Genomic DNA, 15535 nt, shown 5'->3' with positions numbered 1-15535 from the left:
AGCCATCTTCCCCTCTAAATTTTGGGGTTTTCTGATGATTTCAGAATGATTTATGTCCAAGTTTATTTTATAGAGAAACAATTATAATGATTGATTTTTTCCTTGAAGGACACTCCCAATGTAAAAATTGAATATTGAGTGGAATTGAACTGCTGTTATGAATCACTTGGTGATGATTGGATGCCATATTTTTGTTTAATTTTTAATAGGTTCTTAGTGATCACAATTTAGAGATAGCACGACTACATGAATCAATAAAGTTTTGGGAACAACAAGTCAATGAGCTAAAGAAAGCCCTTGCAATTCTGGAGGCTAAACTGTAAGTGTAATGCTTTATTTTTACTGAAGTGTTTTGAGACATGTTAATATGATATTATAATATAGTTAATATGCTATGTTTTCATTTTTTAAAATGTCTTTAATTTGACATGAAAATTATATTCTCTTAGTTTACTAAAATATGTGTGGAAGCTTTGTAGAGTCACCTTTTCATTGTGAAATTAGCTGATGATCAAGAGAAAAAAATTAAAGACGCTGTCAGCTTGGGGAAAGGAAAGGACTCTTTGGAATGTATCTCATTTCAGTTCCGGACTCCCTATAAACAAAAATGCCCATGGGGGACAGCATTAGTGGGACGTATCATAGGCTACAACCCATCTAGCCATGCTGTTAGAGTTGTTCTTACTCAAAGGAGACTTGCCAAACTTCCTGAGAAAATACAGGGAAGCCTCAGGGCAAAAACTGCTACACATGGGACTAGAACCAGAAACTGAAGGAGGTCTTCCATCCATCCAAAGCCTCAGTCTGTGCTTCATTTTGTGAAAGTGTTTTATTCCTCTCTTTATTGCACACGGTATTCTCTTCGTGGTGAGCCTATGGCAATGTCTGCCTATGCCAAATCCTCTGAATTGACCTGGCACAGGTCCAACAATCTTTAAAGACTGGTCAATACACTCTCTCCCCTGAAAATCCCCAGATTTCATATCAGAATGTGTTTGGCTCCGCTTTGGTTCCTGATCCAATCAGCTCTACACAAGAAGATGGAGTCATAACATTTCTTCCGGGGACTACTCCAGTAGTTCACTGACAGTTTAAGAAACAAATTGTGGACTGAGAAGATTCCCAAAAGACTAGTAACCTCACATGTAGAATCTTGCTATAACTTGGCTATTTCTATATACATTTGAATATATTGTAATTAAAATTATAATAAGTCTTTCAAAACACAATTTGCAGAGTACAATGCTGATTTACCATCATCAGTTTGTAAAACAGGCAATAATCTTGATCTTCAGTATCAGATTAAAAAATAAGAAAGCTCAATTAATACCACAACTAAAACTCAAAAAAACTTTTATTTTGTGATTCAATAGTATTAGTTTATGTATATTTTGAAGAAAAACTAGACAAAAAAGTCATAATGGAAGATATGGATTACCTCAAATTATTTCTAGCTGTTATGAATAAAATACTCACTACATTGATGAAATTTTATTTATAAGCAGGCTTCATGTTAGCTAACATGTATGAAGATTCGTTGATCTTCCATTTATAGTGATTTATCATTATCTATATTCCCAGCTTTTTAAGAGTTTGGATTCATATAGAATCTCACCAAAGAAAAGTGCTTTATATTAATGTGGTGATCGAGGATATAAGTTATCCTCCTTTTTATTCAAAAATTTTACTCTTTCTTCTTTATTACCTGGAAAATTAAAAAGAAAGTTCCTTTTATTCTATTTTCTTCCTTAGCTGATTTCCTCTGTCTGTTAAGACAGGGGGAGGCAACCTAGTTCCCGCTTGGTGGGTTTGAAGAATCAGTGCTGTTTTATAAGATTTCTATAAGAAATTATACAAGAAACTAAAATAATTTGCACGACACATTTTCCTATCAATATTTAAACCTTCATTTTCTTTCATGAAATCTTTAACTTGCAAGCTGGTTAATAGCACTGTTACCTACTTTGAATTCAAAATACTGCGGAAAACAAAATCACTCAACCACAAGTTTAAATTCCATATATGTTTGGACAAATAAGAGTAACTCAGATGCTCCATAGATCCACAGGAGGCACTGTAGTTTGATCCTTGTTCTTTCTTATCATTGATATCCAGTGTGATTACACAGATAAAGGTGAATCCAATGCCTACCTTTCTAAATCGCTATGGTGTTTCTTTGGCATTCAACTGGTTTTCAGCATATGAGAAATGTGAAAGTTAACTGTTGTATATAAATGACATCCAATTTGTGGCCTAGAGTATATCCTTGCCATTAAAGTATATGAGGGTATGAAGACTGTAGATGCTTTTTTGGACTAACATGGTTTCAGAATTGCCACGGTTACCAATGACTTCCATCCTGTTAAACTTTAGTGGTCTAGTCAATTCCTGAAAGTTCTCAAATTCATTATAGAATTTGACAGTTTATCACTTCCGCCTTCTTGAAGTACTTCCTTCACTTAGCTTCCTAAATATCATGTTTTCACTGATCACACTGGTTGCTGCTTTTTAGGATCCTTTAATTGTTCCAATTCTTTTTTAAGACTCTAAATTTCAAGTTCTCAGTCCTTCACTATTCTCTGCTCATACCCTTCTTATGTGATTTTATTCAGTCTCATGGCTTTAAATACTTTCTTTACCTCAATGACTTGAGCTCTAAATGCAGATACTGTACACCTTACTTGACCTCTCCACTTGGAAGATGTCTATTATACATCTCAAACATAACATGTCCTGAACAGACTCTTGATTTCTCACCTTCCTGAATCAGCTCTTCCCACAGTCTTCCATTATCAGTTAATGTGGCGCTGCCATTTACCTAGTTAGTCCAGCCAAGAGCCCAGGGGCCACCTGCCATTTCTGCTCTCCTCACTACCCAACCCCGACTCAACTCTTACTCCAGCCAAATCCAGAGTCACGCCCTATTGCCTTCATCTTCAAAATATATGCTGAATATGTCTATTTCTTACCACTACCACCACTGTAGCTTTAGCCTGAACAGCCATGATCTCTTCTGGACCACCACCAGAGCCTTCTACATGATCTTCCTCCACAGTTGTCTTTCTCCACAAAGTAACCAGAGTCATCCCTACAAGATGTCCATAGGTTCATGTTGCTCTTTCGCTTAAATAATCTACCCCTGTTCCCTTCAGAATAAAATCTGAACTTCTAGCCTGACCTTAACACACTACATGATCTGGTTCCAGTCTATATCTCCAGCCTCACCATCCTGCTTCCTCAAACACACCAAGCTGTTGCCTGCCTCTGTCTTGTCATCTGATGTTTCTTCCACCTGAAAAGCTCTTCCTTCAGATCTTCATGTGGCTGGCTCCGTCTTAACATTCAGGTCTTTCACAGGTCATCCCAAAAAGGTCTTCCTTGACCACCTGTCTAGAGCTGCATTCTTGCTCTCAGGAGTGTTTTATGGTTTATCTTACTTTGTTTTCTTAGGAGCACTTAATAGTATCTGAGATATATTACTTATTTTTTGATAACTTGCTTATCTCCTGATCTCTCCATGGAATGTAGTTGTCACGAGGGTAGGGACCTTGCATATGCTGTATCCCTAGTACCTGAAACATATCTGGCAGGGTATGTGTTCAATAATTGCTTCTTATGTGAAAGAATAAATAAATGAAATATTAACTCATCAGTTCAAAGGAGTACACATTTTTGCTTATTTTGATAAATATATACATAAATATGTTATATGGGGAGATGGGGACTGGGACTTGTCGATTTCATAAGTAAATATGACTTTTCTGGAAAGTATGTTCTTATATGAATCTGTTTGGCTTCCTTTGTTCGTAGGTGTTTTTTCGCAGATAACAAAGAAAAACTGGATGATACATCTAATGATGAAAAAAATGAATTCCTGAACAAGATAAAACAGGTAAGAAGGCAGAAGTAATGACTTTTAGATTATAATTACATTTCACTTTTAGTTAATATTTAAAATATGTGTGAGAAATATAGAAGTTTTCAAAAGGATATTTTTCATTGACCAATAATATGGTCGTTTGTAGTAATGTTAAACATTTTATCTCCTCCTAAAGTACTTTAAATATATGAAAGAGCAAAGGTTGGCCACCTACAGAGGAACTGTTTTTTGGTAACTTTTCATGTGAGTATGGGTACATTAGGAATATCCATGATTAATGGATTAATGGACATTTTTCATGTGAATTATTTAGAGAGTTAGAATCTTCTTGCTGTTGTGTGCTGCACCTGTGAAGTACAGCAACCTGCTCTACACTTAAGAATATTCTAAATATTATATATCATATCGTGATGGTTAATACTGTCAACTTGACTAGATCAAAGGATGCAAAGTATTGATCCTGGGTGTGTCTGTGAGGGTGTTGCCAAAGGAGATTAACATTTGAGTCAGTGGGCTGGGAAAAGCAGGCCCACCCTTAATCTGGGTGGGCACCATCTTAATCAGCTGCCAGTGCGGCCAGGATATAATGCAGGCAGAAAAACGTGGAAAGACTAGACCAGCTTAGCCTCCCAGCCTACATCTTTCTCCCATGCTGGATGCTTCTTGCTCTCGAACATCAGATTCCAGATTCTTCAGCTTTGGTACTTGGACTGGCTTCCTGGCTCCTCAGCTTGCAGATGGCCTATTGTGGGACCTTGTGACCGTGTGAGTTAATACTCCCTAATAAACTCCCCTTTATGTATACATCTATCCTGTTAGTTCTGTCCCTCTAGAGAACCCTGACTAATATAATATAATAGAGTTATATTATGTTATAATATAATATTCTAAATACTTATTTAGAAGTATTTGAGTCAGATTTAGCCCCCAGGAGAATTCACTAGACATTTTTTTCAAACTTAGGTTAAAAAAAAAATCATATCATAAGTAGATAATCCTGTGGGTAAACCAAAATTTAGCCTCAAAACATTCAGTGAAGCATTCATTATGATAGTGAAAAATTGGGGGTGAGGGTGAGTAATACAATTAAAATTCAACAAAAAGGCCTTGATTAAATAAGTATCAGTATTGCTCATAATATGTTATTGAGTGACAAATACTACATTATAAAACAGTAAGCTGGGCATGGTGGCTCACGCCTGTAATCCCAGCACTTTGGGAGGCCTAGGTGAGTGGATCACCTGGGATCAGGAGTTCGAGACCAGCCTGACCAATATGGTGAAATCCCATTTCTATAAAAGTACAAAAATTAGCTGGGTGTGGTGGTGTGTACCTGTAGTCCCAGCTGCTCAGGAGGCTGAGACAGGAAAATTGCTTGAACATGGGAGGCAGAGGTTGCAGTGAGTTGAGATTGTACCACTGCACTTCAGCCTGGGCAGCAGAGGAAGATTCCCTCTAAAAAAGAGAAACAACAGCATGTATGATATGATCCCATTTAATTACTTATATACACAAATACACATATACACCAGACATAACTGAAATTCTTCTTGTCCCTTGTATTGAAGGAGAAATATCCTTAGTATCTCTTCCCCACACCTCTTATATCCAAACTTAATTTCCTTTCTTTTCTTTTATTCCTTTTTTTTTTTTTTTTTTTGGAAACATAGTCTCACTCTATCACCCAGGCTAGAGTGGAGTGGCATGATCTCAGCTCACTGCAACTTCTGCCTCCTGGGTTCAAGCAATTCTCCTGCCTCAGCCTCCCAAGTGACTGGGATTACAGGCTTGTGCCATGACACCTGGCTAATTTTTGTATTTTTAATAGAGACAGGGTTTCATCATGTTGGTCAGGCTGGTCTCAAACTCCTGACCTGAAACGATCCACCCACCAGGCTGGAGTGCAGTGGCACAGTCACAACTCACTACAGCCTCAACCTCCCAGGCGTAGGTGATCCTTCTGCTGCAGCCTGCTGAATAACTGAGAACGCAGGCACTCACCACCATGCCCAGCTAATTTTTAAATTATTTGCAGAGACAAGGTCTCTTTATGTTGCCCAGGCTGGTCTCGAACTCCTCAGTTCAAGCAATCCTCCTACCTTGGTCTTCCAGAATGCTGGGCATTACAGGCATGAGCCACCACCCCTGGCCACACATACTTAATTTTAATCGTTCAGGACTTAGGTCAGGTACTCTCTGTCTACATCCTCTATCTTTGTTTTACCCAAGTCAACCAGGATATAAAATTCACATTTTTCACTAGTTTCTAAAACAAATTTAATTACACTAAGCATTTCATGATCTATTGCAAGCTCTGTTGGAAATTTTAGTGGTCATCGGGAGAAATCCTGTTGCAGAGCATAAAGCCATTTTGTTCACCACCTTTTCTTTCTCTCACAGTTCCTCATCTATCTTCTTGTGGTAGGATACCACCCCACATACAAATTCTTCTTTCTCTTTTACAAAGCCTCTGCACCCATGCCCTGAGGCTCATCAGGGATATCAAAGGCAGCTCCCTCCCAGAAGAATGATTTGTACCAATTAAATGCTTTCCATTTTTGCTTTTGTGAACTATCACCATTAGAGATGGCTTCCCCTCCGGGCTACTCTGATTCTTTTAGTTGCAAGGATACCAACAACAGACAGAAACCAGACAAGGTTGGTTTGTTGGCTGGTTGGTTGGTTTCAAATTTGTCCTTCATTTTCTGAGCAAAATATTATTTTTCTTCCCATTTATTTCCTACTGCAGAAGCTATGAGACAACTTTCTGACAATAACTCCACATTGTCTAGCCCACGTGATTTTCTGAACAGTCTAGGACCCCTAAACTGGCATGGCTTACTTGGTCAAAGAGTTTCTCCTTAATCCTTAGCTCTTAGCCAAATTCCATGGTTGTGAGTGAGTGATCACTTCAAAGAGTGCAAGGCTCTGGCCTATTTATTATTTTCACTAGGTAGAAACTATGGGCTCTTAGTGACATCCAATCATAATTCTCATGAGTTATTGGAGGAACGTTCAAAGATTGACATTAAACTCAAACTTAACCTTTGTATCCCAGCCTCTCCCCTCCCCCACCGGCCCCTGGCAACCACCATTCTACTCTCTATTTCTGAGTTCAGTTTTTTTTAGATTCTGCGTGTAATTGGGATCATGTAATATTTGTTTTTCTGTACCTGAATTATTTCACTTAACATGATCATGATGTCCTCCAGGTTCATCCATGTTGTCACAAATGACAAGAATTTCTTCTTTTTTAAAGCTGAATATATTCAATTGTGCATGTGTATACCACATTTTTTTTATCCATTTATCTGCTGATGAACACTTAGGTTGATTCTACATCTTAGCCACTCTGAGTAGTGCTACAATGAACATAGAAGTACAGACATCTCTTTACATACTGATTTCATTTCCTTGGGATATATACCCAGCAGTGGCATTGTTGGATTTAACTTTTGTTATTATAAAATATTACACATTACAGAACAATACATAAACCACAAATGTACAATATTTATGTACATATTTTTGATGAATATAATTTATTAATTTTAATGAAGCCAAGTTTATCAATCTTTTTCTTTTTAATTAATGTTCTCTATGTCCTATGCCATGAGAATATTCTCTTCTGTTACCATTGAGAAGCTTTGTTGTTTGACCTTTCCCATTTAAGACTATGAACCATCTGGAATTTACGTGTGTGTGTTTTGAGATAGTGGTCAAGATTCGTATTTTTCCATAAGGTTGTCCAGTTAACCAGCACCATTTACTGAAAATACAATCCTTTCCTTCACTACACTGTGGTCATACTATTGTCATAAATCAAGTGTGGATCATAAATATATATGTGGATTGTTGACTCTATTCATTTGAACTAGTCATCTCTCCTCACACTAAAAGAATATTGTCTTAATTAGTACCTTTAAAATGAGATTTTATGGCTAGTAGTATAAATCCTTCACCTTTGTTCTTCCAAATTGTTCCAGCTATTCTTGACGTTTTAAATTTTGTCATGTTCTTCCAAAAAACCTGTTCGGATTTTGATTGGGATTGCATTAAATCTGTAAATCAGTTTGAAGAAGGTTTCACATTTTCACAGTATTGAGGCTTCCAATCCATTAACATGGCATATGTCTTTTGTTTTAGATCTTCTTTGTTCCCTTTGCCTTAGCTGTTCGGTTTCACTATGATGTGTCCAAATTTTCTTTTCATTTTTCCTCCTTGGGATTTATTTGACTTCTTAAATCTGATAATTTCTATTTTTCATATGTTCTGCAAATTTTTCAGCCATTATGTGCTTACCTGTTTCTTTTGTCCTGTTCTCCCTGTATTGCCCAGGCTGGTCTCTAACTCGTGGGCTCAAGTGATCCTCCCACCTCTGCCTCTCAAAGTGCTAGGATTACAGGCACGAGCCACCATGCCAGGGCTACAGAAGATTTTGATTGCTTTTTCTTACAGTGTTGATTTTACTCAAATGTTTAGAAACTCTACATATTTATTCATCTTTTAATTGTGCATTCTTTTTTTTTTTTTCGAGACAGTATCTTTCTCTATCACCCAGGCTGGAGTACAGTGGCATGATCATGGCTCACTGCAGCCTTGGACCTCCCAGTCTCAAGCAATCCTCCCACCTCAGCCTCCCAAAGTGGTAGAATTACAGGTGTGAGCCACTGGAGCCAGCCTTAATTGTGCATTCTTCCTGTCTCTTCTGTTTACTGAGCCTGCATGTAGTAATTCTGTGGGAGATGCTGGGTCCAATGGTGTGCTTGTAATTCCAGCTACTAAGGAGGCCAAGGTCGGGGGATCATTTGAGCTCAGAAGTTTAAGACCAACTTGAGTGACATAGTAAGATGCTATCTCCAAATAGAAAAAGAAAAAGGAAAAAAAAAAAAAAAGAATTTTGTAGCAAGAGTGGAATGTGTTGATTGGGCTTATACATGGTGGGGGGTGGGAGGGATGTATGTCAGGAAGAGGACCTGTCTTGTCTTAGGTATGACAATTCTATACCCAATTCTAGACTCCTGGGAATAGTTGCTGCCTGTGGTACTCACTGGTTTGGTTTGGAGAAAATCCCCACTACAGTTGGCTGATTAGTGTAAGTGTCAGAAGTAAGGAGATAGTTGAAGCAAATACTCCAGATACAGTTGCTCAGTTGGCCACCCCAGGGAATGGCCCAGGGCCCTCTTTTCTTTGTATCCATTATCTCTGACTTTAGGGTGGAGTTCTTTCTGAACCTTTCTACTTTTGCAACAGCCTTTTGGTGCAAGACTTTTTAATGCTAGTGTCAATCTTTTTCTGAGACTCCAATTGTATGTATGTGATTATTTGTATTAATATATGTATCCTCTACATATCATACCCACTCTTCTGTATTTTCTACTTTTTGTCTCCCATTCCTGTATTCTGAACAGAGTGGTCTTATTTGAATTCTTAATTTTAGTTATTGTATTTTTATTTTATTTATTTATTTATTTATTGAGATGGAGTCTCACTCTGTTGCCCAGGCTGGAGTGCTATGGCACCATCTCAGCTCATTGCAATCTCCACCTCCTGGGTTCAACCAATTCTTCTGCCTCAGCCTCTGGAGTAGCTGGAACTACAGACATGCGCCACCATGCCCGGCTAATTTTTGTATTTTTAGTAGAGACGGGATTTCACCATGTTGGCCAGGCTGATCTCAAACTCCTGACCTCAGGTGATCCACCTGCCTCGGCCTCCCAAAGTGCTGAGATTACAGGCATGAGCCCGGCTGGTATTGTGTTTTTCAACTGGTAATTATTTGGTACCTTTCAAATCTGCCGTGTCACTCATTACCATTTCTAATTCCCTGTCATCATTTTCAAGCATGTCTAATATTTCTTTAATCATAATAAGCATAGTAGTTTTGTAGTTCAGTGTCTGATAATTTCAATGTCTTATGTCTTTATGGGTCTGTAGTCTGTTTCTGTAGTGTGTTGTTTCTGCCAATGTTTGTCCATGCTCTTATTTCCTTCTGTTCCTGGTGGAATATTGTATACTGGACATTGTACTTGAACAAAAAATATTTGTGCTATGGTTTGGCTCTGTGTCCCCACCCAAATTTCATCTTGAATTGTACTCCCGTAATTCCCACAATGTTGTGGGAGGGACCCGGTGGGTGATAATTTGAATCATGGGGGCAGTTTCCGCCATGCCGTTCTTGTGGTAGTGAATAAGTCTCATGAGATCTGATGGTTTTATCAGGGGTTTCTGCTTTAGCATCATCCTCATTTTCTCTTGCCACCACCATGTAAAAAGTGCCTTTTGCCTCCCACCATGATTCTGAGGCCTCCCCAGCCATGTGGAACTGTAAGTTCAATTAAATCTCTTTTTCTTCCCAGTTGCAGGTATGTCTTTATCAGCAGTGTGAAAATGGACTAATACAGTTTGTAAAAACAGTTCGAGGATTAAGATAATGGTGTTTTTCCCAGGAACAGTTTACATTTACTTCTGTCAGATGGGTGGGGTGTTACAAGTTCCAAGCTACCTTAATCCGTGCTAAGCATCCCTGGTGATCAAAGTCAAGTTGCACTTGTTAACTTTCAATTTACCTTTATCCAGAGGGTGAAGCTCTTCGGAATCCCAGACTAAAATAGTGGGAGGTTTATGTAGGCTCAACAACTGGATGAGCATTACATGTTGGCTTTTATTCCACTTGCCATGCAAAAAAACCCCAAAACTTGGTTTTCAAGTGGTTTCTTCTATGTTAGTAAATGTCTTCAAGGCAAGAGGAACTTTAAGTGCTAACCTTACCACTCTGGATTCTTGCGTTCTCCTAGAATTAGGCCTAGTAATTCCCTATTATCCTTTATTTATTTTTTATATTTTTAGATTCAAGTACACGTGCAGGTTTGTTACAATGGTATATTGCATAATGCTGAGATTTGGGCTCCTAATGATCCTGTCACCCAAGTTGTGAACATCGTACCCAGTAGGTAGTTTTTCAACCCTTCCCCACTTCTCTCTTCACCTTTTTGGAGTCCCAAGTGTCTATTGTTCCCATCTTTGTGTCCGTGTGTATCTAATGTTTAGCTTCTACTTATAAATGAGAACATGCAATATTTCATTTTCTGTTTCTGCATTAATCCACTTAGGATAATGGCCTCTAGGTGCACCCATGTTGCTGGAAAGGATATGATTTCATTCTTTTTTATGGCTGCATAATGTTCCATGGTGTATAATTACCACATTTTCTTTATCCAATCCACTGTTCATTGGCACCTGGGTTGATTCCATGTCTTTGCTATTCTGAATAGTGCTGCAATAAACAGGAATGCAGGTATCCTTTTGGTAGAATGATTTATTTTCCTTTGGGTATATACTCAGTAATGAGATTGCTGGGTTGAATAGTAATTCTATTTTTGTTTTTTGAATCATTTTTTATTGTCTTGTGAGTTCTTCAACACTTCTACAAATATTTTTTCATGCAGCTATTTGAGTTGTCCTGAGATAGAAGGTTGTTTTGAACTATTCAGCCCATTGTTTCTGCTAAATTTGACTTTCTTACCTCGTTTGAAGCAATCTATAAGCAAAATTTCTGATCTCATGTAGGGTACTATTTTTTGTCCTCAAATAGAAATATTTCACAAGAAGCAAGCATAATATCAACTCAAAGATGTTTTGAGGAAGAGCTGAGGATGTTACTTTTTCTTTTTACATTTTCTATAGTTTATATTCTGGAAAAAGGACATACAAACATTGCAGAGCAGGCACGCACAGTTTATTCATCCCATTTTGCATTTCAATATGGATTATTACTGTATGGTTTTGCAGCAGGGTTTACTATTTTTCTGTACTTAAAAGCAAATTTATAGTAGAGGTCCCAAAGTATACAATTGCATGTTTGCTATAGAATTAAATCACTCAGCATTTATGGCATATTCACGGTGGGCTAAGCAATATACCAGGTGCTCTCCGAGTTGCCACCTGATGCAGATGGCCTCAGAGGAGCAGTGAAGCCAGTTCTCTCATTCTCCTCCTTTGTTTTTCTCTAGCTGGTTGAAACACTGCATGATGCTCGTATGGAATACAAAGACCTACGAGAGAAAATGAAAACCCTTGCCAGACAATATAAGATTGTTTTAAGTGAGGAAGAAAAAACTTTTTTGCAAAAACGAAAGATCTATGATGAGTATGTCTTTACCCACACATGTGATTCAACATGCCATCGTTATGGGGTGCTTTTCTTACTATCAAAGTGGTGGCTCTACACTTAATCTTATCCTAGTTTTAAAATCTATTGACAAAAATGAAAACGTTTGCTATCATTACTGGTTTCTGTCTCAGCAGCTCAGGCTGCCATAACAAAATACCATAGACTGGCTGGCTTAAGCAACAGAAATTGATATTCTCACAGTTCTGGAGGCTGGAAGTCTGAGTGAGGGCCGTTTTCTAGCTTACAGCCACCCAGCTGCTTTCTCTCTGTGTCTTCACAGGGTGGAGAGAGAGAACACGTTGTCTGTCTGGTGTCTTTCTTTTATAAGGTCCCACCCTCATGTCCTCATCCAAACCTAATCACTTCCCCAAAGGCCTTCACGACACTAACCCCCCACAATGTTCCTTTCTGCCATTCTAAAGCACTTTAAATTTTAATTTTTTCTGATGAAAAAAGTAATGCCTATACCTGATTTTTAAATTCAAATATATGAATGTATAACTTAGAGAGTAAAAATGACCCAACTCTCTCTATTTCTTCATCATGTTGGGGGTTAGAGTTTCAACACATAAATTCTGGAGGTGGGGGAGGTGCAATTCAGTCCACAGCAGTTTGGAAGATGAGTCACTTAGATCAAATAGTTTCTATTACAGGCAGCTTCCTATCAATATCTGGGCATTTGAACAAGACTATAAACTTCTCTGAGCCTCATTATTTTCTCCTGCAAGTTAAGACAAAAAAATAACTACTTGAAACCCCATCTCTACTAAAAATACAAAAAATTAGCTGGCATGGTGGCACGTGCTTATAATCCCAACTACTCTGGAAGCTGAGACAGGAGAATTGCTTGAACCCGGGAGGTGGAGGTTACAGTCAGCTGAGATCACACCATTGAGATCACACCATTGCACTCCGGCCTGGGCGACAAGAGCCAGACTCTGTCTCAAAACAAAACAACAACAACAACAAAAAACCTTATCAGTCCACACACTGAGAGGAGCACTTTACCTCTTATTAAATTCATTCATCCGTGGAGCTAGGCATTGCAATTCTCATTTTATAGCTGGTGAAACTGATGCTTATTCACAGGTGAAGCTAATTGTTAGCTGTTATTAAGATCACACTCTGATTAATAGGTAGAGCCAATATGCAAAATTAGTCTGACTGACTCCTTCACCTTCCACAGAAGAATATGACAGAACTGATAAGCACGTTAGGAGAGACACACCCCCTAGAGAGATGGAGCACTACACAACTGTTCTTGTTTTGTGGTTACTATTGTGGTGAATGTTCTTTCAGTGGCTTGGGAATTTTCATAAATTTTATAAAAATCCTATGTGTAGGCCGGGCGCAGCGGCTCACGCCTATAATCCAGCACTTTGGGAGGCCAACATGTACCAATTGCATAAGACCAGGAGTTTGAGACCAGCCTGGGCAACACAGGGAAACTCCATCTCCACAAAAGTACAAAAATTAGCTGGGAAAAAATTTGAAAAAAAGAAAATCCTGTGCATAAATTTAGATCTAGCTACCACCAGCAAAAATACTTTGTTTCTATTTTTTAATAATTTATTTAGTGAATAGCTCATGATCTGAACTTTCAAAACTGTTTTTGAAATTCTTATTTGTGTTTGCATGTTTGATTATGTCAGCCTTCAACAAATAACTCTGTTTTTCATGATAGAAATCAGAAACAGCTGACATATATTACTCAGAAAGAATACTTTCTGTCACAAAAGAGAGTAGACATCAAAAATATGGAAGAAGGACTCATCACACTCCAGGAACTTCAACAGTATGTTTGTTGCCTTTGAAATTTTTTATCTTTACTTTCTCTGCATTTATTTTTTAATAAATGATAGCAATAAATCTATGTTGATTTCTAACATACTACAGAAACGGAAGTTTATAACTAGCTCTCTCTGTTTCACAGTCTGGAAGTCATTCTCATGGACTTTTTCATTGAAAGGATAGACAGGTTCTGAATTCTGTGGGAGCTCCTGGGTCCCAGGAATGGACCAGTTGGGGTGCAGTGACAAGAATGTGCCTGAACATTGTCACAACACTGAGTCCCATTGATGTTCATTTCTGCATTCTAAGTCATTTTAATTTTAATCTTTTTCTGATTAAAAAATAATACCTATACATGATTTTAAAATTCAAATATAAAATGCATAACTTAGAGAGTAAAAGTTACCCTAATCTCTCCATCTCTCCACAGGCATAATCACTGTTAACAGTTTACTATATATGCTTTCAAATATGTATTTATTTGTATGTATCCAAAAATTGGATTATACTCTACTATAACCGAATTTGTTCCACTTAAAATTATACCTAGGAGGATGATAAAACAAATTAGGTAAAATGGTAACAGTTGGAGAAGTTGGTGAAGGATATATGGGATTCTTTGTACTATTTTTTGTACTTACCTGTTGAGTTTGAAACTATTTCAAAACAAAGATTTTATATATATATATACACACACACACACACATATCTTTTCTCTAACTGCATAGTATTCTATCGTATAATACACATTATACTATATTGTATTTAACCAGCACTCTACTGATGGAAATTTACTTTTGTCTGTTGCCTATATTACAAATATTTGAAGTTAGCATATCTCTCTCTACCCATATGACTTTTTTTTTTATTTGTAATAAAGTCCTAAAAGTTGAAGTGCTAGATCAAAGGAGGATGCATCTTTTTCACTTTTATAATGATTGTCAAAATGACCTATGTAAATATTCTACGATTGTACACATTAAGACTGAGCATAAGGCAGCTTATAGTTCAGTTGGGCAGAGAAGCAAGACTAACACATTTGAAATAATTAATGAACCATATATGATGGTGAAAAATAAACCATGTATGACAATGAATTATAAAAAACAGTCAGGCATGAAAGTGAAATCAAGGAGTCCTTCGTTATACAGGATTTAAAATTTGAACTAGACCTTTAAAAGCAAGTCAGATTTTTCTGTGCTCATTGTATGGGGGCATAATATCACCACACAAAGGGAGACACACGATTTAAATACAGGACAATGAAGAAGCTAGCTTATAGAAGTAAGATAGGTGATGATGAAAATTCAAGCACATACCAACAGAAATCCAAACAGAGAAAGAAACATGAGACCAGGTATGTTTCTAGTTTATTTAAGAGTGTTTCCTATGCTAAGTTTTATTTCTGAATATTTCTTTCAAAAGATATAAAGCAGCATTTTCCTTATGTGGCTTTCAATTCATTTCTGTCCAAGAAGCACTTCATAGGGAAAAGGCAGGGCAGGGGATAAAAATAAAGGCTTCTGTCACCTATGTTGGAATCTTCACATTTCCATCCATCCTACCGCAAGAAAATCTTCTATCCTTAGTTACTACTTTTCCCCAGCTCAAGAAACTATATTGGCTTTCTGAATTATATATTATATCAAATCAGAGCTCAATCTAGGGTCTGGAGTTCCTCAACAATGTGT

The 15535-nt window shown here is 37.5% G+C and overlaps 1 protein-coding gene across 1 annotated transcript in view; it reads left to right on the top strand.

Moving 5' to 3' along the window:
* CCDC175 (coiled-coil domain containing 175) overlaps window positions 1–15535 on the top strand; it is a 62009-nt gene that overhangs the window by 15849 nt on the left and 30625 nt on the right. Inside the window, 4 exon segments of the mRNA XM_005561385.5 lie at window positions 210–319; window positions 3811–3892; window positions 11893–12029; window positions 13738–13848. Of these exon segments, the coding sequence (XP_005561442.4) occupies window positions 210–319; window positions 3811–3892; window positions 11893–12029; window positions 13738–13848 (440 nt within the window).

This window comes from Macaca fascicularis, chromosome 7, assembly GCF_037993035.2.
Source record: "Macaca fascicularis isolate 582-1 chromosome 7, T2T-MFA8v1.1".
Classification (NCBI taxonomy): Eukaryota; Metazoa; Chordata; class Mammalia; order Primates; family Cercopithecidae; genus Macaca; species Macaca fascicularis.
The sequence above is the reverse complement of the archived record's forward strand: the minus strand, read 5'-3'. Positions and strand labels throughout refer to the sequence as shown.